The 27,577-nt window shown below is 40.0% G+C and overlaps 1 protein-coding gene across 2 annotated transcripts in view; it reads left to right on the forward strand.

The window, feature by feature from the left end:
• Positions 1 to 27,577, forward strand: part of POU6F2 (POU class 6 homeobox 2) — a 584,773-nt gene that overhangs the window by 392,358 nt on the left and 164,838 nt on the right. For both annotated transcript variants that reach the window (XM_089687113.1, XM_089687120.1), the window contains exon 4: positions 17,942 to 18,285. In XM_089687113.1, coding sequence (XP_089543239.1) covers positions 17,942 to 18,285 — 344 coding nt within the window. The remainder of the gene's footprint in view (positions 1 to 17,941; positions 18,286 to 27,577) is intronic.

Here is a 27,577-nt window from a genome sequence, read left to right on the forward strand (position 1 = left end):
ACTGGATTACTGTACAGATCTGGAAAAAATACACAAAGGCAGGGGTAGACTGACAACTCATGGGGCCCCCGGGCAATAGGGGATCATGGGGCCCCTGTGTCCTTCCCCAAACTCAAAAAAGTCTATGGAAAAGGTGCCAGGGGCATCTCATGGGGCCCCCTACAGACCCCAGGCCCTCGGGCACTGCCCGATTTTCCAAATGGTCAGTCCGCCCCTGCACAAAGGACACCAAGATTTAGGTGTGAATCGACATGCCTCTTATATTTCGACAACATTTGCTTGTCCCAGAGTTCAGTTTTAAGGAAGCTTGATTTAAAAAAAAACAGGCATACAAGGACTGTTAGAAAATAGTAAGAAAAACAAAACTGACCACATGCCACAATGTTGTAAAGGCAAAAGACATACGTTAAAGAAAGCCTCAAAGATGAAGGCCAGGTTTGAAGCACAGTTTCATTAATACTGGATGGCAGGAAAGCAGGAAGGAAAGCAGCCAAGTCCACGATAATGACGAAGGAGTTGCATTTTTTTTAAAGCTATCTAGTGACAGGGAAAACAAAAATGACATTCAGCTGATGAATAAGCCAAGTTTGACCTAGCCTTTTGACCCCTGACAATCAATCTTACCTGCTACTTCATAAAGAATTATGACTATGCCACTCACATTTGACTCTAGAATTTTACAATTCCCATTTTGTGCTTCTTTATCCTATTTAATACAGGCATAAGAAGATAAATGTCTGGAAGCAGCCCGTTGCATAGAATACAAGCTGTACATGAAAGAAAGAGAACAAGGGTGGAATGTGTTCACTCAATATTCCATTGTCCACAATATTTTTGTCTGTCTGATCAGTAGATGGGGATAAGATGACTGACATTTTTTTTCTCTCCCCTGTTCCTTTGCACAGAATAGTCTACTGACTGCTATTAAAAAGAATCATTTGTGACAGCAAAAATAAATTGAAACATTCCAGCCCCTTTATTCACGTTGACTTCATACATGAAAAATATGAAAATGTCATTATACAAATACAGAATATTAGATCAAATGTTAATGTGGTACTGAACTGTAACTATTCCCCTTCAAGCAAAGTTATAATACTATCCCCCTTTTAAGGCACATTCTTTCAGTTAATTTGTCCTATATTAGTGAATGAAAATGCACAAGAGCAGATAGAAATTGTTTTTAAACTGGAGATCAGCCAAGTAAAGCAAACGTTCATCTTCTTTCAATAATGTGGACCCAATATATAAGTGTCTTTGCACCTCATAAATCCATTCCCAATACATATGTTATGGTCCCTGTTTGCAGAGTTCCTATAAATGTGGAAACAATTGCTGTTTTGTGTTTCATGTTCAGATGCAGTACATTATAGCAAAATGAAACCCAAAAGCAGACATTTATTATATTGCAGATGACCAAGTCTTAGATGTGATGGCTGCATTTTCTTTTTTAGGATTTCCTTCTATTTTCTTCTGGTGATCCAGCCAGCAAGCCTGTTGTTTTTCAAAAGTCCAAGCCCTGCAGCAGAATGCTTGTTTATATGGATGAGACAAACCACTTAAAGCAGAGCCCCATCCAAAAGGAGAAGTTCTGCTTTAAAGCTTTGTACCCCCACTTCCCGTTAAGGATTGGCACCTTCGGGGAGCAGGGTAGGAGGAGGTTCCCAAATTTGACAAGTACCCGCTCCCACTTCTGCTGCTATCGCCTAGACCAGGGGTCTGCAACCTTTAAGACATAAAGAGCCACTTTGACCCGTTTCCGAGAGGGAAAAAAAGACTGGGAGCCGCAAAACCATTGCAACATTTAAAACAAATCCGACACTGCATATATTGCAAAAAGCGCTCTGGTCATGAAGGGGGTTTAAGGGCCCAGTAAGCAAAGGGTTAATCAGGGCCACAGTGTATCGTCATAATCACAATCATAGCCTTAGGTCAGTGGTGGGCAACCTTTTTTTTCAACTGAGCCAAATCTCGCCAAAACCACGATTAAAATTTATTTTGAGAGCCACATTTTTAAAACTGAAAATACATCCCCCATATAGTAATTCATCCCCCATAGTAATTCATCCCCCCTATAGTAATTCATCCCCCCTATAGTAATTCATCCCCCATATAGTAATTCATCCCCCATAGTAATTCATCCCCCCTATAGTAATTCATCCCCCATATAGTAATTCATCCCCCATATAGTAATTCATCCCCCCTATAGTAATTCATCCCCCCTATAGTAATTCATCCCCCCTATAGTAATTCATTCCCATATTGTGTCAATTCACTTACCTGTACTCCGCGCGTTGCTCTCGCCGTGTTCCCACGCAGTTCTGGTCTTCAGGGCGGACTGTGAGAGGAGAGGAGTTCGTCACGCTGCCCCGCCTACATCCTGACAGCCAATGTTTGCCACGCTCCGCGGGCCGGATTATAAGGTCCGCCGGGCCGTAGTTTGCCCATTGCTAGGCTAGCTGCAGAGTCCTGACTTTTGGGGCGGCCGCCCGAGAGGAGGGAGGGGAGCGGGCGCCCGGCACACAGAAGAGCTGCATTAACCTCCCTGGCGGTATGATTCCTTCCGATTTTTTGTGCTGAAAGCGGTACCATTTTTTCGCATGGAAATAGTTTTTTATTGTAGGCTGTAATTTTTAGGAAAATTTCCCCACAAATCATTATCACTCAATTCTGCAAGTGGTTCTGATTTACTATTGCTGTTCTCTAGCTGGTCTAAAACCGCTTTTGACCTAAAGGGACGCTTTTTGGACGCCATGGACTTTTCTAAGTTTCCAGGCAGAAAGAACAGACAAAATGCAGGCAGGGCACAGGACAAAGCACTAGGGACAATATGTATGTGAAATGGGATGAAACAGCAATGTTTTACTATTGAAAATTGAAAAAAAAAAAAAAGACATTTTTTAAATTTTTTCAATTTCCTGCCGCCGGCGGCGCCCGTACGTCCCGACGTCATGGGGACCGGAACACAGAAGCCGGATGCCGACATCGGCCGGAGGAGATGGCCGGGGACGCTGCAGGGGACACATCGCGGGAACGAAGGACAAGGTAAGTGCTGCAGGGACCCCCAGAGCAGCGCCGCATGGTAAGCCTGAGTGTAGCTCGTGGTATAGAAATTCTAGCACGAGCTACACTCGGGAAAACCGCCAGGGAGGTTAAAAGAGCCGCGGCTTGCCGACCACTGAGCTACGGCAACCCTATTGCCTGTCACCTGGTGGGCAGTGTACTCCGGAGCCGCAGCAAAGGTGAAAAAGAGCCGCATGCGGCTCTGGAGCCGCGGGTTGCCAACACCCGGCCTAGACGATCGGAAGCGGAAATTGTCAGGTGAAGACTATGGGACCATGCACAAATGGTCTACTTGCGCGTGCACACCCAGTTGTAAAGCCGCACGCTGTCACAGCCGGATGCCCACACTGAAGATGCCGGCGCCGAGGAAACAGGATGGCCGGTTAACCCGGCCAGTGTAAGGACACCGCGGTAACAAGGGACAGGTGAGTGTCAGCAGCTACTGTTTTTGTTTTTTTAATTTCCACTGGACGCCTGCTTTAACACTGGCATGGGTTTATAAATGATTGGCTTTTTTTTTTTCTTTTCATTTTTTTATGCAAACCCTCCATCCTAAAAGAAAAAAAAAATTCTGTAATTGATTATAAAGTGTGAGCTGGAGTTTGGATTCAATTTATTGAGTATGTTTAAATCTGCTTGTATATTTAACACTAACCTCCCCCCAGACTGATAATGCTGATGTCTGCTGTGCCTCCTGTGCACACTGTGAGTGGTGTCTCACTAATACTGGGGGCATCTTACTGAACAGATCACCAGGTGAAATAGAGGGGAAAAATGCAAAGAAAAGAAAACGGATGCAGCCACCACATCTGAGTGCCCGTTCACATATATGTGGATTGGATGCACATGACATGTGAAATAACATTGCTTCCTATGGTACCTGTTCATATGTCCAGTGCACTGCCAGTGCAGATTAAAAAAGAGTCATGTATGATTTCTGAGCAGTGCAGTCTGGTTCAGGTTTCGAATTACAGGCTATTGACTTCTATGGGAACCGTTTCTAAACCTAACAAGTGTGAACAGGATAAAATCCTGAGCTGCTCCTGTCCTGAACCTGATGTAAACCTGACATGAACCGCTGAATAGCTACTGTGTCAATTAGTTGTGAAACCTGAGCTTCAATCCACACTGCACATGTGTGAATCAGAATGAGTGGTAAGCTTCAACATATTACATTTTTGGTTTTGATGCCGCTTTAAGTAATGTGTATATTAAAAACCCACAATCTATTTTTTTTCCGTTTGTTTGGAATCATGCCTTACCATATACAGGTTTCTTAAACTCTTCTTGATCATGCTATAGCCAAACGATGGCTAAAAACGATAGCTACTGCATGGTCGTCCAGTTCTGGAAGGGTGTCATAGACGTCCCCCCAGAACGTGCCCCCACCAGCGTGCACTCGGTGCTGTCTGTGATCGCTTTGTCCTTTGGGCACAGCCGATCACATGACACGGTAAAGGGCCAGTCACAGCGGTCTTTTACCATGTGATCAGCTGTGTCCAATAACAGCTGATCTCCATGTAAATACACTTGCCAGTTATTGGCAGTACTTTCCTCACGCTGTCTCAGCGTGAGGAAAGTCCTGCCGATAACTGGCAACTGTGAAAGGATTCGTCTACACTGATAATTATGGCACTGATTATCAGTGCCCTGATTATCAGTGCAGCCCCAAAAGTGCTTATCAGTGCCCAACAGTGCTTCCCATCAGTGCCCAGCAGTGCTTCCCATCAGTGCCCAGCAGTGCTGTCCATCAGTGCCAGCAGTGCTGCTCATCAGTGCCCAGCAATTCAGCCCATATGTGCTCCTCAGTGCGGCTAGTCAGTGCCCTCCAGTGCGACCTATTAGTGCCCATCAGTGCCACCTCTCAGTGCCCATCAGTACCACATATCAGTGCAGCCTCATTAGTGCCTCCAAATCAATGCCCACCAGTGCCGCCTCATCAGTGCTGTCTCATCAGTGCCCATCAGTGCTGCCTATCAGTGCCGACTCATCAGTGCCCATTAGTGCTGCCTATCAGTGCCTATCAGTGCAGCATCATCAACACATCAGTGAAGGAGAAAAATTACCTGTTTGCAAAATTTTAGAATAGAAAACTTTTTTTTCAAAATTTTTGGTCTTTTTTCATTTATAGTGTAAAAAATAAAACACCACCAAAAAAAAGCTCTATTTGTGTGAAAAAAAGTATACAAATTTCATATGGGTACAGTGTTGCATGACTGCACAATTGTCATTCAAAGTATGAGTGCAGTGAAAGCTGAAAAATGGCCTGGGCAGGAAGGGGGTAAAAGTGGTCGGTAGGCAAGTGGTAAAGAGGAACTTCACCCCTATTGCACAAAATACAACAAAGGTACCTTTAGAAATGTTTAGTAAAGGCAATCTAAAAACAGATACAGATAATTCCAGGCTTTTTTCTGTGTGCCTTATTTTTATAGTTCTCCATATTCTTCTCATGGTGGCCATTTTTATTGAAGGCAGATAAATCCACCTCCCATTAATTTCTGGAACTGTGTCTCAGAAACAATTAGGTACTGTCCGTGATACTTTTTTTATTTGCACTAACAAACAATTTTGAGGACAAGCTTTCGGGGAGTGTCCCCTTCTTCAGGTCCAAGCAATACTGATCACAAAGGTATAGCAGAATGTTAGAAGAGATGTAGGGGATGGAAATAAATAAAAAAGAAGAGAACAGAGATAAGACACAGCAAAAGCATAGTCTGGGGGGGGGGGGGAGACAACACTCACAGAGGCAGTCATGATTGAGGTGATAAAACTGTTGGATAATGATTGAGGAATCCCATGTCCAAATTCAGGCCTTTATCTCTTGTGTCAAATAATATTATCATTCTTAGTTCAAAAGTTTTTCTTTCCTGAATGGATATTAGATTTTCTTTAAGAACTAAAATATTGAGGTCTCCCAAAGTGTGGTCTGGTTGTGCGAAATGGTGTCCCACAAGTGTGCAAAAGTCATCTTCTTTATGTTCCTTGATGGTATGTCTGTGCAAATTCATCCTTGTTTGTAACTTCTGTCCTGTTTCGCCAACATAAGATCCTTTGTTACATTTTCTGCACTAGATAAGGTACACAACATTACTGGAGGTGCAGCTGTATGAACCGGAGATATTGAAGATCCCTTTTGAGTGTCTGACACTTTTTGATGGATTGATTTGGTTGCACAGCTTGCAGCATTTTTTATTGCAGGGTTTGCTTCCATTATTTGTGACCCCATAATCAGAAGGAAGTTTCCTATTGATTAGTTTATTTCTGAGGTTGGGGGTTGTCTGAAGGCCAGTATTGGTGGTTGCTGGAATATTTCTTTCAGAGTTCCATCCTCTGTTATGAAGGGTTGTAAATCTTTGATTATTTTTCTTATTCCTTCTAGTGCTGGATTGTATGTGGTTACTAAAGGTACACGGTTGTTTGTTTTTTATGTCTGCACCCTGGAACATGTGGCAGCAACTTCTCAGGATGCTTTAAGGCCAGTGTTAAAAGACCAGTGCTTTAAATAAATCATTAGATGGAAAAATTTAACTAATGAATGTAAAGCTGATTTCCCCATTCACACAGTCAAATGGGGGAATCCTCCCTGTGTCATTGTATTTTGACTCCTCTGCTGTCAGGATACACTGATCAGCGCTGCAGTAGATTAGCTGCACTCAAATAAAATTGGTCACAGATAGATCGAAATTCAGCCAGTCCCTATTGAACTTCAATCCATCCACGGCCAATTTAAGATTAGTTCATGTCAACATTCAGAGCTGTATGGTGCTGTGATATGTAGTGAAAAGGGGAAAATGTCCACTTTAAACAAATAATTTTTTTTTGTCCATTGCAAAGACTCTTATCTGGAGAAACACCCAATAACAGAACTTCTGGTCCTTGCCATGTACGCTCATTCAGTTGGCAACTGGACTTCCTATCAGGTATGTCAAATAGGCAGCCTAATGGACAATTGCATCATTTCATAATGTAGGTTGACAACACTGCTGCTAATAGCAAGGCAGTGGCTTTGTGTTGTCAGCCTGCAACAATAAGTGATGGTACTGGCATTTCTGTTTAAAGGAGTCCTGTGGCCACAGCATACACTTTGATTTTATAACATCAGCATTGTAAAATCATTACAAATTATAGTAATTCCTAATATAAGCTTACTTAAAAAGTCTTACTTGAAAAAGTACTACCTGACTACTGTCCATCTCTTTCCACAACTTCCAGGATTCACTTCATGCTTCACAGCTTCTCCTCTGCTGTTAACCTTTAAATTCTATAAAATACATAATCCCTGTACTGACTCCGCTTCCTGATTCCCCTTCTCTCATCTCCTCTGTAGTTTAGAAGGCAGAATCTGAGAAATATGTGACACAGCAGTGCCTACTCACAGAGCATAGGGGGTTATTCACTGAAGCTGGAGAGCTCAAAATCAGGTGCACTACTGCATAGAAACCAATCAGCTTCCAGGTTTTATTGCCAAAGATTAACCACTTCAAGTCCGGACACACTTTGAATGACAATTGCGCGGTCATGCAACACTGTACCCATATGAATTTTTTAGCATTTTTTTTAGACAGAAAGCTTTATTTTGGTGGCATTTATTCATCACTGGGATTTTTATTTTTTTTGCTATGTAAATGAAAATGTCCAAAAATTTTGAAAATAAATAATATTTCATCATAACTCTTGGCCAAAATTTATTCCATTAACTTTTTAGTAAAAAAAATAACTCAAATTAGTTTATAAGCAAAAATTATGATTTTAAAACTTTTTTTTACATTTTAATTACATTTTTTTATATTATTATTTATATATATATATTACATACTGTCACACTAGCAGTACAGTGTCACCATGGTGACACTGTACTATACTTCTTGTGGGGGGCGATGAAGATTCTTTTTTTTTTTTACACTGATTGCTTTTACACCCATAAAGACTGTAAAAGCAATCATTTATCCTTCTTTCTGGCTGCATTCTTGCAACCATTGAGAACTACTGTGTGAGCTGTGATTGGTCACAGCTTGTCACATGGTACAAGGCTGTTGTGAATAGCCTTGTACCATATGACCTCTGTGATCATTCACAGATTTCACACGTAGTAAGCAATGATGCCAGAAGTGACATCTTGCTTACTACTCTGCATGTGATCACTGATTGGCCAATCAGTGATCACATGATCGGGACCTCGCACAGAGGTCCCGTATGATGATCGGTGTTCCACTGTGTCCGGAGGACACAGCGGGCACCGTATCGCAGTGCTGCGCGCTCCCAGGGAGCACGCACAAGCAGGGGGCGGGGAGGCCGTTTATAAACGGCCACCCAACCCTGCACTGCCACAATCCGGCCGTTTATATACAACGACCAGATGGGAGGTGGTTAACTGAACACGCTGAGGTTAGAAGCTGATTGGCTACCATGCACAGTTGCACCAGAGTGAACCAGCTTTAGTAAATCCCCCCCATAGTTTATATGTGTCACATAATTAAAGGAAGTAAATGTGTGGGGATTTTCATAAAGGCTCAGTTCACACCAATGCAGTGTGTATTTGAACTGCTTTTGCAGTGCTTTTTGGAATTTGGAATTCATTAAAAGAAAGGAAAAAAAAGGAAGAAAAAAACAAAATAAAAAAATCATCAAAAACGCAGTAAAATCACACATGCAAAAATTTATGTGATTTTGGTGTGTTTTTGATGCTTTTTTTTGTTTATTTTTTCTCTTCCTTTTAACGAATTCCAAATTTTTCGGAAAAATTGGAATTCGAATCGGTCGAAAATTGTTCTACCAATCTGAAATCTATGTAAAGATTTTCTGGTTGCTAAGGAGTGGGCCAGCAAGCCAGTCACTGCATCCTTAAAAATCCATAACTCTATCAGCTGTCAGCGTGGTTCCCGCTGACAGCTGAATGTAAAAAAAAGAATGCAGGCAATTACAAATTTTGGAAAAAAATTGCATGGGCCTCCCTATCCATACCAGGACCTCCGAGTCCGGTATAAATTTTAAGGGGAGCCCCACACCAACATTTTTTTTAAAAAGACATGGAGGTCCCTCCCAAAACCCATACCAGACCCTTTTCTGAGCATGCAGCCCAGCAGGCGAGGAAAAGGGGGGATGAATGAGCGCCCCCCTGCGACCATACTAGGCCACATGCCCTTAACATGGGGGGTTGCTTTTGTGCAGGGGGCCTCCCCCCAAAGCACCTTGTCTCTATGTTGATATCAGGTGTCAGGTGTGAGGGCTGACTTATCAGAATCTGGAAACCCCCTCTGTGAATGAGTATGGGCTAACCATTTAGCCACTGTGCTGCCCAATGGGAAAGTTTCATCACATTGTTACGCAGCTCATTGCTTCCACGTGACAGCTGTAAACTTTTGATCATGGCCTGTTGGATGATTTCTGTTATCATTATGATTTAAAAAGGAACCAAACAACTATTTGTCAATAAATGGCTTCATATGATCAATATCTTTAAATAAAATTCAATGTCAATGCCAAAATTTCACAATTTCTGCCAGCGAATGTAAGCTTTGAGCACAACTGTAATTGCACAGTTTCAATACATAGAGTGCATGGGAGATGTTTTACATGCCAAACAATAGCTTATCTTATCCATCCAGTCCTGAGATTTGTGCAACATGCTAGGCAGCATAGCCAGGTTAGTGAATTGACTTTGATTTAGCTAGGTCACTGCTGCGTCCCCGACTGTGATTGGACAATGAAGGAGCAACAGTAGTCTGATAAGGACATCTCTCTCTTCTATCCATCTGGCATCATGTTCCTTGTCAACAGACATGCATGTAGTAGAACCCTGGCTGCTGTTTCTGCCCCTTCCTATCCCTGTCTGTGTGTTGTTATACAGGGTACAACATGAGGCTGAAACCAAGTCAAATTCAGATATTTCCACTAGTTGTTGTTAGAGTATACATCTTATGATTTTTGTTATTAGTCATAAAACCATAACTGGTGTTTTTTTTTAATATCAACCTAGAGTTCAGCTTTAGGCCCCTTTCACATGAGTGGGCCGATTGGGTCCGCCTGTCTGTTTTACAGGCAGACTTGATTTGGCCACTCATTGTTCCCTATGGGGAGGCAGAAGTGAATGGACATAGGGAATCGACTCCTTCAAGAGTTGGTTCTGGCCAGCTCAGTGGATTGCTTTAAAAACGTTTTAAAGGTAAAGTTGATCCAGGGAATATCTGATTGCCTCTCGGGGGATCAGAAAGGATTTTGTTCCCTTGCAGAAGCAAATTGGATCATGCTTTGCTGTTTTTTTTTGCCTTCCTCTGGATCAAATGTGGGTATAGGATTATAACTTTTTTTATGGTTGAACTGGATGGACTTTTGGCTTTTTCAGCCAGACTATGTAACTATATGTCCATTTACACCCAGATGTGTTTGATCTGGTCCACCAAAAAGAGATAGATGGGGATACGCTCCCCATCTGTCTAGAACAGCTTTTCTCAACCAAGGTGCCCAGGCACCCTGGGGTGCCTTGAGGCATCATCAGGGGTGCTTTGGCAAAATGTTAAAAATTGCCCAAAACTTGTATACAAGCCAGCGGGTGGAAAATGCCTGCCTTTTAGTTGCACAAAGTCACAGGTTTTCATTGTGCACCATTACGACCTTCTAGCTGCCAGCGTCCTGACACCCAATGATATCATCAGTTGATAAGGAGGATATCACCTGCCTGCACAGCATCCTATCTTGACCCTCCCCTGCCCATTCCCATCAGTGCTGTGGTCACATCATCTCAGTGATGGAGAAAAACTGAGGGAGAAGAGATACACTGGAATACTACTCACTACCAGTGTGCAAAAGTCTATTTGCTTTAGAAGAATAAATCACCTCTAATGTTGGGTGTCCTACATGTGTAGGTGTTGCTGCGTTATATAAAACTATTAGAATAGTTTTTCACATTTTAGAATGGGATGCCTTAAGACTGTCCATAATTTTAAAGGATGCCTTGGAACTGTCCATAATTTTGAAAGGGCGCCTTGACTGAACAAAGTTTGAGAAACACTGGTCTAGAAGATCAGATGACAGTTGGATGTAAATGGACAGGTGGTCCGTTTATTTTTGACCGCCCCATAGAGAGCAGCAGGCTGTGTCCGTGTCTACTCTGCACAAGCAGAATGGACATGGACCTGTCTGCTCAGAAGGGATCAGCAGACAGATCCCCCTGTTGAGTAGGTGGATCCGCTTGATGGAGTCTGCCCCATGTGAAAGGGGGCTAAATGAAAATGTAGTTCCTAATGTGGATAGAGATTGAAAAAGATGCAAACAAAAGCATGCAAATATACTTTGCCAACAAAATCTTTTTATATCTATGGAAAAACTATTTTAAGCCTGTATGCTATACATGGACCTAATATTTATTAGATTTGTGTTGCATTTAGTACCCTTCAAATAGAGAAAAGAACAAGTATTGACAAAGTTCACCTCACAGAAAAAAAAGGAGAAACCTTGTATATAAGTTTGTAAAACTTTTCCCCAAAATATTATGATTGATTGCCTTTTTACCATATTCAACTGTATATGTTTAGTAACCCTCTAAAGAGTTTGTCTGCCATAGCGATGGATCTCCATTAGGAACTCATAGCCTCCAACAATTTTATTGTAGTAGCAAAGCAAACTTACATTAATTTGTTGCCATTATCAGTGGCTGTATTCATCAGTAAAGTAAAGAAGAGCAAACGCCCTGCTAACATGGATAACCTCACACTGCAGTGAAATGGCGTGCAGTTTGGGATGAGGGATATTGCTGTTATTGCTCTTTGAGGGATCCAGTTTTTGTTTTCTTTTCTTTTTATTGTCTTGGAAGGTTGGCTTTATACCCTAAAGCTGGCTTTATTGTGCTACAGTTCAGAAGCTTCTGAGCTGACCACAGGGAATTTTTCTAACCTTTATAGAGAAAATATTTTTAGTGACTGTGTTTGAGGCCTGGCAACGGCCTCAATGTTGCAGCAAGAAAAGAAATTAGAAACATATTGCTGGAAAGATGTTTTCTCAAATAAAGAATTTGGGAGTCACAGATATTTTTTCTTATTAAAGTTAAGAAAAGACAAATGTTTCTGTTATACGTAGTATGCCATAAAGTCCTTTTCACCTCTTTTACAGGCCCCAGTTAAAAAAAATAAATTTAATTTGTAGATTGTAAAGTATGAACATTGTAAAATACATCACACGGATTTCACTTTAATATTTGTCAGTAGTGCATAGTATATCATAATAGCATGAAACATCAAATTCTGCTTATTTAGAAAAATGCAGAGAACAATTTTGTTCCATCACACATTAAAGCAATCAGAAGCCAACTTTACTTAAGGTAATAGCAGCAATAAAAAATGGTGAGAGCTATGGGACATTGCACTTTATTGTTTAAATCCACGGTGTCAGACATCCTGCTACACAGAGTGGCACTTTAGTGGAAGATTAGAGAACATCTGGAGAAAGCCCTACAGCAGTATGAGGAAGGAAAATGCATACTAAAGGTGCATGTGGTAATTGTAACCACTTAAATAAACAGATCAGAAATTATGAAAGACAAAGGTAGACTAATCGCACTACTGGAGGACATTAATTTGCTAACTTTACACTCGCTTGCTAGAATGCAGCAAAAAAATAGAAAAACACCTGTAAGGGAAAAGTTAATAGATATACCTACCTTTTCCCTGGCTTCTATAATACAAAATCTCAGGAGATGATGCTCAAACACATGCAGGAAATGTGGCTATTCAGTACATCCTGGGATCTTGCTGAAAGAAAGTTGGAATGACCCTTGTCTAGGCACTGCAGGTGAAAACTGCAAGAAAGGCTACTATAATTAATGCATGTTTTTTCTCTACATTTTTTTAAAAATACCTCACCAACCTGATCCCCAAGTACCGCCCTACCCGTACCCTTCGCTCCTCACAGGACCTCCTTCTATCCTGCTCCCTGGTCTCCTCCTCCCATGCACGACTGCAAGACTTCTCCAGGTCCTCTCCCATCCTCTGGAACTCACTGCCCCAATCCATCAGACTGTCGCCTTCCTCCTCACATTCAGCTGCTCCCTCAAAACCCATCTCTTCAGGGAAGCCTACCCCACCCTCACCTAACGGCCATTCTCCCTCATTCCTCCCACCACTTCATTCCCCTCAGCCACTTCCTACTGTATATGAAGAAAGGAATGAGAGCTGGATATGACAGGATTCAAGCTGCTAGCATAAAGGTAAACCTCGTATACCCCCTTCATCAAAAGTCAAATACAAAAAGTTGCAGCGCTTGAGTGTATAATACAGGGAATTAACATGAATAGCAGACTTAAACATTCATATTTTGACATGCACCAGATCCCACACTCTTAAATTGATGTAAACAGTAATGAGATAAGTAATGAAGATCTATCCGACTAATCAAGGTGCCTATAGTGATGGAGATGTTAAAGTCATAAGTTCTGTGATGTATCCAAACAAATCCGTGACTTCCGTTATAGGGGAATAACTGTATAATGCACTAACCAGATAGCGCAAGTAAATGCGCATTGGAGTATAATGACCTACTCCTGGTCACAGCCAGATGGTCCTCAGCGTGAAGCCCTCAGGAACACCAGTGCACCACTCTTGCCGTCTCCTACCACCAGGGGGAGTACGCCTCTTTACAGTAACACAAAATCACTTTATATCCTCTATCGCCAGGATTGGTGTGCTTTCATATCAGGAGATCATCTCAGGGGCTCGGCAATAAGACCCAAAAGAAAGAAATCTTGATAGTGTAGTATTTTTATTCAAAGGTAAAAAGTAAGTAATACACTTACATGGTAATATCCAACAAAAGCTGATGCATAGAATCCAAAAAGATGGCCGACAGTCAGATGCATGAAACAAGTGGATGATCAATGGTATGAGAGGTGTCCTTATCCCTAACGCGTTTCGTGGCAATGGCACATTATCAAAGGGCCATTCTCCCTCATTCCTTCCACCACTTCATTCCCCTCAGCCACTTCCTACTGTACCACTACCCCCTCCCTCCTAGATTGTAAGCTCGAAAGAGTAGGGCCCTCTTGCCCCTCGTACGTTGTTTGTTATTGTTGTACTGTGCCATGTATTGTCCCCCCTATATTGTACAGCGCTGAGCAAACCCTTTGGAGCTATATAAACTCGATGTAATAATAATAATAAATATTCTTTTATGCAGCTTTTTGGCATGGGGGAGGGGGAGGGAATTGTCAATAAATGGGTCTTGCATTTTAGTTGCAGGGTCTTCTTTAAAGTGGTTGTAAAGACCAAAGGTTTTTTACTTTCATGCATTCTATCCATGAAAGTACCTTCCCTCTTAGATTGTAAGCTCTAATGAACAGGGCCTTCTGATTCCTTTTGTAGTAAATTGTATTGTAATTGTAATGTTTGCCTTCATTTAGTATAGTGCTGCGCAAATGGTTGGCGCTATATAAATCCTGTACAATATAATAATAATGAAGGTAAAAAACCTTCCATGTGCTGCTCCCCCAATACTCACCGCTCGATTCAGTGATGTGCACAGGAGCCTCAGCTGTCCCAGGTCTCCCTCTCTGCTCATAGGCTGAGACACAACCATTGGCTCCAACTGCTGTCAATCACAGCCAGTGAATCAATGAGGAGAGAGCGGGGAGGTGGGATCGATCCGCGGCTCTATGTGTCTTATGAATGCATAAATTGGGTCTCGGGAGCGAGCACGCGCCAGTGCCACCATAGCAAGCGGCTTGCTACTGGGGGCTTTGGTCAAGGAAGGGGAGCCAGGAGCACCAGCGGGGAACCCGAGAATCAGGGATGCTTTGTGCAAAACCACTGCACAGAACAGGTTTTTTATTTTATAAGAAAAAAATGAACCTTTAATATTACTTTAAATGCCGGCTCCCCAACAACACATATTTACTTTTTTTTCACTTCCCTGCTGTTCTGTTCAGCTTCCAGAACTGCAGAGAATATATCCAATGGGCATGGAGGAACATGTGACTCACTCCTACCATATTAATGATTGACCCAATGTTGTCACACTGGGGGGGAGGGGTAGGGGGAGTCCTAACTGCGGTATAAGCTTTGACTAGATTGACTCAGAGCTTACACAGAGCTATTTTTTCTCCTTATTGGCAGTTGAACAGATTGGTGGGGTTGTCCAGGAAAGATGAGTATGTGCTTTTGTGTGGGGGATGGGGGCATTTAAGCGAAATGGTTGCTTTGCTCTGCATAGACAAATCACATATTTGATGTCAGCTATACTTACTACGTAAATAAAAGTAATACAGAATTACAGTTTGGCCCATCCAAAGATGCCAGTTTTCTATCTGTGCCTGAATTCTATATTTTTATACTCTCGCAAACACGGAACAATAATACAGCCAGGCTTTCTTATCTCTGTACTTGCTCTAGGTCAGTGACCCAAAGTGTTGAAGTCAAAGCATCAGAATGATGGTAGCCTATGTATTTCTCTTTAGGTTTTCTTTACTAGCTGGTCATGCTTCTGTTTATGGATAAGGTTAAAACGTATCACAGATGTTGTTGCAGAGGATGAAACTATTGTCTTTATATGATTTGGGCTTGATCCATTGCTTTTGAAGAATAAAGTTGAAGTCTTGGAACATTTTTTATGTCTAGAAAACTTTACCATAATAAATTTGCCTTAACGTACAATTATTGCTCTTCTATCAGTATTTTTATATATCAAGTATTTAATCTCAGACCTGACCTGGGTACTTATGGTATATAGTGGTTACTGTTAGCACCCTCCAGTCTCAGAGAATGCAGAATATCCCATTCTTTTCCACCTATCCCTCTTCCCCCCTTCCACTGGGACATTTGGCATATTACAGCATAATACTTTTTACTTGTTTATGCCTATTGAGTGTTTTGAGGAAATATCCTTCTTTACTTTAAACTCTTGTATGTTACCTGTCTGTTTTATGCCTGTTACTTGTTATTAACTCACTATTTTCATGGCAATTAATTTTGCAAGACATTTTAGCCTGTTCTTTAAATATTGCTGTATTTACAAACATCCTCTTAAGCACTATGCTAGCTTGAATGATCAAAAAGAGTTGTATATGATATGTTTAAAGAGTAAAGAAAAGTTTTACGATAACAAAACAATAGGTACATTTAGAGGCTCCATTCACACTATCATTTTTATAAGCTGACATTAATATTTTTTTTTGCTCCTAGAAGTTAAATAGTGTTCTCCTATGTGTCCATGCACACTACTTTACACTAATAGCGTTTTTTGAGCTTCAGCATCTAGGAGCAGAAAAAAAATTGTTTTGTAGAGTTTTTTGGAGCATTTTTCCAACAGAAAAAAATGCTAAACACTCCTAAATGCTACTAAAATGCTCCTCCTAACAGTTTTTTTCTAGCTTTGTTTTTACATGTACTGTAAAAACGCTGATAAAAAACTAACACTTCTAGACTTTACTAAAACACTACTAAAAAATGCTATTACCAGCGTTTTTATCCAGTGTTTTTTCCAGCATATTTTGAGCTTATAATAAACACTAGTGTGCATGGAGCCTTAGAACATATTTAAACAAATTTAGTAGGCAATGCATAAAACAGTGATTGAAAAAAAAAAAAAAGAAACCCATATCAGCTAATAAATGTTACTTTGCGATCAGTTTATAGTAAACTGAATCATTAACATTGATATTTTTACAGATACCTCTACAGTACTGCATGACCATTAGATATTAACCTCCCTGGCGATATTCTCGAGTGTAGCTTGGGGTAAACTTTCAGTACCAAAAGCGGTAACCCTGAGCTAAACTCGGGAATACCCTGCAGGATTCCCGGTTTCACTTACCTTGTCCTGTGCTCCCGTGATGACCACCTTACAGCATCCCCGGCCATCTCCTCCGGCCGATGCTGGCATCCGTCTTCCGGTCTCTGCGAGCGCCGGGACGTACGGGGGCCGGAACCGGCGGGAAATTTAAAAATGTTAAAAAGTGACATTCACTAAATACACTAAAATCACATAGTAAAACATTACTGTATCAAAGCATTTCACATACATTCTGTCCCTAGTGCTTTGTCCTGTGCCCTGTCTGCATATTTACTGTTCTTTATGCCTGGAAACTTAGAAAAGTCCATGGCGTCCAAAAAGCGTCCCTTTAGGTCAAAAGCGGTTTTAGACCAGCTAGAGAACAGCGATAGTAAATTAGAACCACTTGCAGAATTGAGTGATAATGATTCGTGGGGAAATTCGTCATCAGACACTGAAAACGATTTTGCGACTAAGCTCAGTGATATGCGAACTTGGTGCTCTATTTCAAATTTCATTGTTTTTGGTTTGATTATATTATTGAATTAAATTTATTATTATATTATAATTTTTTATGATCATTTATTATATTATAATTTTTTATTTAGTGTTTCAAATTTTATCATACCCGGGATGCTTAATAGACTCTTGTTCGGACAGATTTCAGTGAGTTATTCCTAAAAATTAAATGCCTACAATAAAAAAACGACTTATTTCCATGCAAAAAAATGTACCGCTTTGAGCACAGAAATATTGACATAATCAGACCGCTAGGGAGGTTAAGGGCAGTTTCCCCTATGTGTGGAAATCTGGTTGATGATTGATGGAGAAGGGTTCTGGTAGCCAAGTTTTGCAGAGCCATGTTTATCAACTTTTAAAATTAACAGTGTATGAAATCATATATAGTTCCTCCATAATTTAGAATACATGTATAACTGGCAACATCTTTGCTATGGCCTATGAATAGATGGCAGATACCTAGATATGGAAAATATTGCCAACCTAGTTTATGCGAGATATTATAAACATTTGCATATTTGGTACCACCAGTGCCTATTGAGTATATTGCTATTTTGAAGCATCTAACTATACAGACTGGACAATTTATCATTACTTATCTTTGCAGCTACCTCATCCCTTAACACACAGCTTCAGCAGCTACAGCACCTACAGCAGCTTCATCAACATCATCACCAACATCACCATCAGCAGCAAGGACAACAGCAGCAGCAACAACAGCAAAATACAACCCAGCATCAGCAATCATCCCAGCAGCCTTCCCAGGCTCTTCCTCAACAGCAGTCCCAGCAACAACCTAATCAGCATCAGCGACAGCAACAAAACCAAACACAGACCAAGAGCCAGAACCAACTAGCTTCGTGCCAGCAGCCCTGCAGTTCTCCTCAGAAGCCTAATCAATCACCAGGACATGGCCTTCCTTCGCCGATAACTCCACCAAATCCTCTGCAGGTACCGATTTCTTTTTAATTATAGCAGTACATTTACCGAAAGTGTCAAAAGATGAACTGCTAAGGTAAAGTGATGCTTTTTTGTTTCCTGTTAAAACATGGAATGTGTATACTTAAAGTATTACTAAACCCACAACAGTAAGATCAGTCTGTATATGCAGTAAAGCATGCTTGTTATACTCACTATGGAATCTAAGTGGTTACTCCTCTGCACTGTGTAAAAAGAATGTTTGATCCTGTCTTCTCTGATCCTCCTCTTCTTTTATTGTCCCCAATATATCCCCTGATAGAACAGAGGCTTGGAGTTACGCTGCACATGCTCATTTTTGTGTGTATTGCTAGAGAGTTTTTTTTTCTTGGGAGAGTGCATGTGATCAGCACAGGGCCAATTAGCACTGTCCAGACAGAGGGTCAAGGGGTTCTGCAGCCTCTTAGGGGAGAATGAAAACTCCTCCTACAAGCTCTAACCAGTGCTCTGGACACTGATAGAAGTCGCAAGACTGCTCTAACTGCTGATGATAAAAGGTATTTAGCAGTTTATATTTATAAAAATATTTGCACTTCCATGTTCTGTGTACTGTGGGAGACCAGATATAGTGAATGCAGGGTCCTGGGTTTAGTAACACTTTAAAATCAGATGTGGAATGACCTATGTATACACCTTTCTGTGTAGTACTGGTGGTAACATTGACAGTCTACTTTAGTGAATACAAAATGTATTTGTAAAGTTCCTCTATCCATTCCTATCTGCTGCAAAATGTCTATGCCATAATAAGTCAATAAAACCGATGCATTATAACTATATACATTCAGTTAATAGCTGTGAATTTTAAATTAATTTGAAGTGAATTTTAAATATATCTAAAGGTTAGTTTAGACAGATTTAACTAAATCTTAATATTATTAAAATAATGACCCTGTCACATTTGTTTACATGAAGTTTTACAAAAAAATGGATATAAAGACAGCAAGAGACCAGGCGTTGGCCAAGGGTACAGAAACATCACTTTCCAAAGTCACATTATGGGCATGGTGGTTGAATCACCCATACGTGTAACAGGGGCGGACTGACAACTCATGGGGCCCCCGGGCAATAGGGGATCATGTCCTCACCCACACCCAAAAAATCCTCTAAAAAGGTACCAGGGGCATCTCATGGGGCCCCCTACTGACCCCGGGCCCTCTGGCAGTGCCCGAGTGCTCAAATGGTCAGTCCGCCCCTGACTTGTAATATATTAACTTATTTTTGGGGTGACAAGTTATTGTCATCTTGAAGAATATCAAAAGGTATAGAAGAGTATCAACCATAGGACAAGAAAGGAAGTAAAGGTAAGAAAAGGAGAAGAAAAGGGTAGGTTGGGATAAAAAGCGGTACAAGAGGGAAGGGGAAAGACTACCTTGGGGCAGGGGAAATCCTTGTGTATTTCTTTTAGTACAGACAAAGTCATTTTTGATATTGTTATTAATCAGTCCTGTTTTGTCAGTTTATATGAAAAGTCTGCAGCTTATCAGCATATTCCTCTAAATTCAGTTTCCTGTATTGAGGAGGACTTTAGAACAGAAAAATTATATATGTTTACATTTAAAAAATGTATTTACCAGGGAAGTAAATAATCATTAAGAAAAGCTCAAAATTACCACAATGTACTTAATGAATCCTCTTATCTATAAGCTTAAAGAAAAATTCCACAAGAATAAAAAGGTGATGTGCAAAATGCAGCCACCTATATCAACTTATCAAATGTTAATTTACTGATATCAGAGCAGCAACAGAAAATTTCTAATTTCTCAGATTACTGCATGATTCAAACTGTTGTTTGATTTCCTAAAGAGCACTTGCTTTAACAGTAAACATTGTGCTTCAAAGTAGAACAATACATTCAATTACATTCACAAAAGTTAAATGAAACAAAACAAAAGTAAATTTAAACAAAATAAAAAATAAAATAAAAAATAAAATGCTCCCCTGTCCCCCTATGCTCATATGGAATTGCAAATGCATATGTCAGTACGGAACACATATGTAAACAGTTATTGCACCATACATGTGAGGTATCACTGTCAATGTCAGCATGAGAGCAATGATTATAGTGTCATAGCTCATGTGTAACTCTAAACTCATAACCGTAAAAGCTTTTAAAGCATCACCTATGGACAATTTTAGGTTTCGTAGTTTGTCGCTATTTCAAAGGCATGCACAATTTTAAATCTTGACACGTTTGATATATTTTTACTCAACACAAGATCATGGATATTATATTGTGTCTGTGTGCTCTATATTTCACTTAAGTGTATTTTTTCCTAATAATTTGCTTTTCATAAACGGCTGCACATATAAATTGTAACAGCCACCATTTTATTTTCCAGGGCCTTTGCTTTTATAAAATGTATACTGCTTGGGGGTTATAAGTAATTATCTAGCAAAAAAATGCCGATTTTAACATATGAAAATATGTTAATATGAAAAATGTCAAAATAATCCTGGACATCAAGCAGTTAATGTATTTATAAGTACTCTGGACGACCTGATGATGCCCAACAGTGTGAAATAAAGCCTGCTAATCTTAAATGCATGATTGTTTTGTAAAAGCAATGCATGCTGCTCATGATCATTCTGCAATTTTTGTCCTTGTGGGACATGAGGTATAGTTTTTTTATTCACGATAGTTGAAATAGCTTGTAAGGTATGTATTTATATTTTGTAAACTGGATAACATAAGATAAATTGATTTAGGTAGCTGTTCACTTTATAAGAAATTTAGTAACACGTATCTGTAGCAAACACCAAGCATACTAAGGAATTAGAATCCGGAATAGTGTTGTGTCCTTGTAAGTGGTATTACAAAGCTACCTCCTTACTGTATAGGCAACATAGTTACACTGAATGTAGCAACTCCTTTGTTACCCACAGCCAATGTAAATTATTAATATTGCCCATGACCCCATAGCAACATCTCTCTAGATCTGACAGTCCAGATATGGCATCCTGACATAAGTTGTTGCATGTTGGCATGCCCATATCCTGCCCCTCCAGTTCCTCCAAATTGAATAATTATATATACAGCAGTTGGGTTTAGAAGAGTGACTGACTTCAATTGCACATCTCCTTTGACGTTCTGCCTTAGGATCACACCTCTGGTGTTTCCCTCTGTCATCACAAGGGTGGCAGCATGGCCTGAAGCACATAGGCTGTTTCTTCAAAGTGCATTAGTTTAAAGTAGAGTGGAGTAGATAAATAGATAGAAAGAAAGAAAGAAAGAAAGATAGATAGATAGATAGATAGATAGATAGATAGATAGATAGTGGTGCACCAAAAATGAAAATTCTGGTGCCGAGACAAAAAACAAAAATTCAGGATGCACTTGGCCAAAAACTGAAACTGAAATGTCTGTGTATGTGGGGTGGGGAGGCTCAAAATGTTTTGGTATTTTTTTTTTACTTTTAATGTGTGTTTTTTTTTTCTTATTGCTATCACATAGGAGATCAATAGTCCCCTATGTGATAGCATATAAGTGACAGGTCCTCTTGGTAGGGGGCAGTGTTTACAAGGAGGGGGCAGGAGAGGAGCAGTGTATACATTGAGGGAGAAGTATATACAGACAAGCTTCCTCACTTGCCACCGCTAAATGTCATTGCCAGTTTTAAAATGCAATTGCCAACAATTTTTTTATAGCTCCGAGAAGGAGCTATCATTCGCCCCCCCGCTAAAGTAATCAAAGGGGCGTGGTCACTGGGTGGTCCCACCCCTTTGCTTACTTTAGCGGGGGGTGGGACAATGACAGCTCCTTCTTGGAGCTATACAATGATAATTTAAAAAAAATGGCAATTGCCTTTAAAAAACTGCAAAGACATTTAACAGAGGCAAGTGAGGAAGCCTGTCTGTATACACTGCTCCCTCACTGTATATACTGCTTATCTCCTCTCCTGCCTTTCTTTGCACCCCCCCCCATCTGCAGTACACACAGTCCCCCCAAACCACCCTGCCAAATATCCCTTATTGGCACCTGTATCAGCTCACTTTTTCCTATTTGCAAAATGCCAATAGGGCTATGTTTCAGCCACTCAAAATTTCAGTGTATATAGATAGATAAAAATAGATAGATAAAGCCAGATAAATTTTAGTTTTTTTTAAACTTGTATATGACTTTCTTTTCATTGATTTTTGCTGAAGTGTTGATCAGCAGTGCTGGCTGTTAAACATAAAATGTTTCAGGTCAGCCTAACAGTTAGCTGAAGTACTTCCTCTTTTGGTTGGTGTGCAAGTCCTAGGGGTTCCTCAAATATTGATGAGGGAGACTATACAAAGAAAGGGGCTGCACTTGCATGCCTGTATTAGTGAAGGCCAGATATGCAGCTATGGATGGTCTCTCTATGGATGGTCAGGCATACTAAAGAAAGCATAAAGCATGTAATTTTAGATAAAATGTGATGAGGAAAAAGATCTAGAACAGTTTGGGAAAGAAAGAAAAGCAGTGGAAGCAAGAATGAAAGGGAATGCAAAAGATTATTGCTTTGAGTAAGCACAGCCACATAGAATACAGGAAGAGGCAGTGAGCCAATTATAAAAGCAGGACTATGGGTATTCTGTGAATCCCTATCTAAAAACAATGAAGCATTACCCAAACTGCAAAGAGAAGAAAATTGAAAGTTTGATGCAGATTGACAAATAAAATCAATTTGTAATAACATTAAATATAAGAAAATGTCCAGTACAGTTATTATTAGGGATGAGCACACAGGGCAAAGTTCAGTTTAAAAGAATTCTGGCGAGTCCAAATAAAAATACACTAATCCTGAACATAGTGCTCAACCTTATTATAGTGTACAGGAGCCAACTCTTGATATGTTATTTTGCCCCTTTTCAATGCCAATTTGCAACCTTTTGCTAAAAACAGCACATAGATAGCTGGACACTCTCATTGGGACATGTTTCCATGCAAAAAACAAATTTTCCATTCAGTGGGGAGATGGTCATTTTATACAGCCTAAAGGGCGGCATTGATGATGATGTTTTGGATACAGTATGATGCGCTCCTTTAAAAGTGACTGTTTTTGTTTATAAACATTGCCCAGTGGTCTGTCATTTAGCTGTTGTAGCAGTACCACTGCTAAATGACAAATCTCTGCTGTCTTCTGTTTGTAAACAAAGAGACTGGGGATCCTGGGTGATGTCACTGATCAAATATTGTCTGTCATTTGTGATGGCATTAGTAGTGGGTGAAGATTGTTAGGCATGGACTGTCATCATAGTTAAGTGTTGCTCATCACAGTTGACAAAGATCTACATTATTGGATCAGGGTACATTATTATTTTTTTTGCTAGTTTTGTTTTATTTTTTATTTATTGTTTTATTTTCAATGGTGTCGGTGATTTTATTAATTATTTAATTTTTTGCAAAAAAAAAAAAAAAAAACTATTTGGTTAATTACATCATCCAGGATCCCAGCCACTGTATTTACATTCTAGCAGCACTGCCATCTAGTAGTGGCAGGTGAAGATTGTCAGGAGCAGCAGGTTGTTATTTGCATCACAAGGAGAACCCAACACATTTTTTATTCTTAAAGGGACAGTGTGTAAAAAATAGGTAACAGCAAAAAAAAAGTTACAGTAAACAAAAAAGGCAAAAGAATGTTGTGAGGACTATGTAAAAGTTCATAATAGACCTTTCCATAGGCATGGAGCCTAGGTAACCAGAAAACCATACCAGGCCACATGACCCCAACATTGGGAGGGTAAGTTGCATGGGGAAGGAAAAGCCTCCGCCCTTGTAAGACACTTTGCCCATGCTGATGGGGAAAGAGGCCTCATCCCCACATCCAGTCCCCCCAAAATATTTGGTGATCTAAGGGAGAAGAATTATCTGGATCTTGAAGCCAATTTTAGAATGAGGTGCCCAGATATCTGCCTCTGTATGAATGAGTATTGGGTACACACAGTATCTCCTTTTTGGTCATTAACAAAAAAGAAATAGTAAATAAAAACACCAACACCATGTATTACAAGAAAATGCCCTTTCTAATGTAAATACAATGTTAATAACATCTTCAAGTGAAATAGATTCACATCAATCACGATGAATGATGCTTAACAATATTGACTCAATTGTGTTGCCCTGCCACTACTCACATCGCAAAAGACAACTTTCTGGCACTGCTTAAGTAAACACAGTGGCAAAGATCTTGGCTCACATCATTATGCAAATACGATCAGTGTCGGGATTCTATCATGTCATTTAGAGATGGTTTTTCTATTGCCGCTTTTTCAACAGCCTGCATGTGGGCAAACTTGCCAAATATGGCCAGTTTGTTCATCCATTTGCCGAACTGCAGAATAGTTGGGTTCTGGTCAAACTTATGTTCAACCCAAAGCGTATTCTTAGTAATTACATATGTTATAGCAATTTAAAAATGTTTTCCTTTAATCATGTATAAATCTAGAAAACATGAGATGGCTTGTAATAGTTTTTTGTAATATTAAGAGAATGACAACCATTGACAACATCTGACAGCTTAAATCTCATTTAAGAAATCTTGACTTCTTTTTTTGCCTTCTGCCAGTTTTATCGTTCTGCATTATTCAGAATCTGTCTGTAAGATATTAGTTTAGAGCAATGCAAAGATTGTCAAGAGGAGACAGTAATTCAGAAGGATGATGTTGTTTTTTCAAACACTCTGAAGGATAACAACAATTATTTCTACAGAGATACCGACTCTGTTGTTTCTGCAGAGAGGAAATTAAATGAAAGCAACTTACCTAGGTGAAATGGTTTAAAGTTACCAAAAATGAACAAATAATAACACTACCAAATCATCTAACAGAGCATTGAGATTCATAAAGTGTTCCTTGTCACGTCTTTATTGAATGGAAGTTTCTATTGAATTCAGTAAAATGCGTTTTCGTTTTTTAGGTTAACATTAGTTGATTGATTTTCTTTACTGAGTGTTGTCAATTAGGGTAAGTGTAAAGACATGTCTGAGATTTTTTTTTGAGAGACGAGTTCCAAAGCATCTTGTACACTACACGAGTAGAAGGGTGACAATCTTTGATTCGGTATGGCTTAAAATTAGTTATTACTGGTATCAGTGATGACCTTTTGTAGCTCTTGTAAAACAGAGGTTAGTAATATCTAGAACCCAAACTTTTAGTTACAAACTCTTATCCATCACAATATGTGAGAAACCAACTATTAAAACCTCAGTGCATGAAGCCAAATTTATTTGAAATAAAAAACATACATATACATCAGAGTCTGCAGATAAGTGGTAGATGGCTCATTTATTGTTACAGGTTCTGTCCTAATTGTATTATACAAGGGAGTCTTTACATTGCTTCATGCCGATGCATACTGAAAGCACAACTCTACTTTTCTTAAGAATTTTTTTTCTGTTACATCATCCCCAACCCACTCCTAGAGACTGCTTGATGCCACTAAGAATACAGATTTCCCTGCTGAAAGCTTTACTATGTACACGCTACTTAACCCTTTTGCTGTCAAAGCCATTTTTGCATTTTTTGCACACATATTTAAAAAAATCATTTTAGGCCTGAAGATTACAGAAAACCCCCAAACATTATATATTTTCTGAAAGTAGACACTCTGGAGAATAAAATAGTTGTAGTTTCAATTTATTATGTCACTTGAAATTATTGAAAAGGTCTAGGAAATTCAAAATTTCAGTAAAAAACATACTTAAGTGACATTTAAGGCAAACAAACTCAATAAATTACCCAGGTTTTTGTTAAATTTAAAAGATGAAGTAGCACCAAGTAAATAGATACCAAACATGTCAAACCTTAAATTTGTGTGCGCCCGTGAAATGGCAGCAAATTTCAGTGCCCTATATTTTCTATAGACTATGCTTCAAAAGCCCCCTATAAGTCATCGGTTTAGCATTATGGAGGTCTTCTGCTAGAATTATTGCTCCAACTCAGGTGTGCATATGTAACATGTGTATCACAATCAATGCATAGGTGCCCCTGCCACATGCATTTACATTTGTATGTGCATATATGTGGTGGTGGAGGCCTCAAAATTTTTTGGGGGGAATTTATGTGCTTGGGTGTAACTTTTTTTTTAATTTAAAAAAGTTATGATATTTAGATGACAAGTTCTCTTTAATGAGGCATGCAGGGTCTAAAAGATCATGCATGTTTCCTCTGCCTAACACTGAATGTATTGCATTCAAGTGACAGGTTGACCCTTAAGTGACCTCATACACATCGCTTTCCAGGTCACGAATAAGAAGATACCACCCACTACCACCACCCGCCACGTCGGTCCCAATCCCACAGATGGGAAGGCAAAGCCCAGAATACATGATGGGGGCACCATTGCTTGGGGTGTATGGAAGCAATCGGGTGGCAGCATAGCCACCCAAATGCTTCCATCTGACAAGGAAGAGTCTGTTTGTCAGTTTTACACACAATCCCATGGCTGCAGCTACTGGATCGTGTGTAAAACCCCCAGCTGCCAGGTCCATACAGTAAAGTAGTAAAGAGATCATTACTAACAAAAATTCCCCCTGCAAGTTAAGAGCATAATGTGCTAATATGCATCACATACTAGCACATTAGGAAATACCTTAAAATAAAGCCCTCCAGTGCTACCTTTTGATTGGCTGGGCCGCAATGAAATCACTCCCATGCATGCACACAGGAATCCCCGTGGCATAGTGCTATGAAGGGTTGGAATACCATATTGCAGCTTGCCAATCATTAAATATGGTGGTTGCATATGGTGGTGGTTTTCTTTTCGTAAGCTTTTTCCCTCTGTTTTCACCTGGTGATCTGGCCAGTAACACACCTCCTGTATTAAATTGTCCTCCCTTCTGGATGAATGAGCACAGGGCACCTTTGGACAGCAGCGTTGTCAGTTTGGGGGAGTGTCAGGAATGGACTCACCGCTGGTGGTGCTGGGGCTCATCTGCCATATGGGCTGCGGTACCGGTGCTTGCCAGCAGGTGCTTTCAGCAGCCAGGATCTCACTCCTGCAATCAAGCCATCACCTGAGGCTGATTACAGGGGTTGTGTATTTAACCACTTGCCCTCCTGAGGATTTACCCCCCTTAATGACCAGGCCTCTTTTTGCTACTTGGTGCTGCACTAATTCAACTGATAATTGCGCGGTCATACAATGCTTCACCCAAACTAAATTTACGTACTTTTTTTCCACACAAATAGAGCTTTCTTTCAGTGCTATTTGATCACTTGTGCCCTTTTTATTTTTCACACTATAAACAAAAAAGGACCAAAATTTTTGAAGAAAAATGATATTTTTTACTTTCAGCTATGG

The sequence above is a fragment of the Staurois parvus genome, unplaced genomic scaffold, assembly GCF_062004578.1.
Source record: "Staurois parvus isolate SC_StPar_1 unplaced genomic scaffold, SC_StPar_1.0 ptg000020l, whole genome shotgun sequence".
NCBI lineage: Eukaryota > Metazoa > Chordata > Amphibia > Anura > Ranidae > Staurois > Staurois parvus.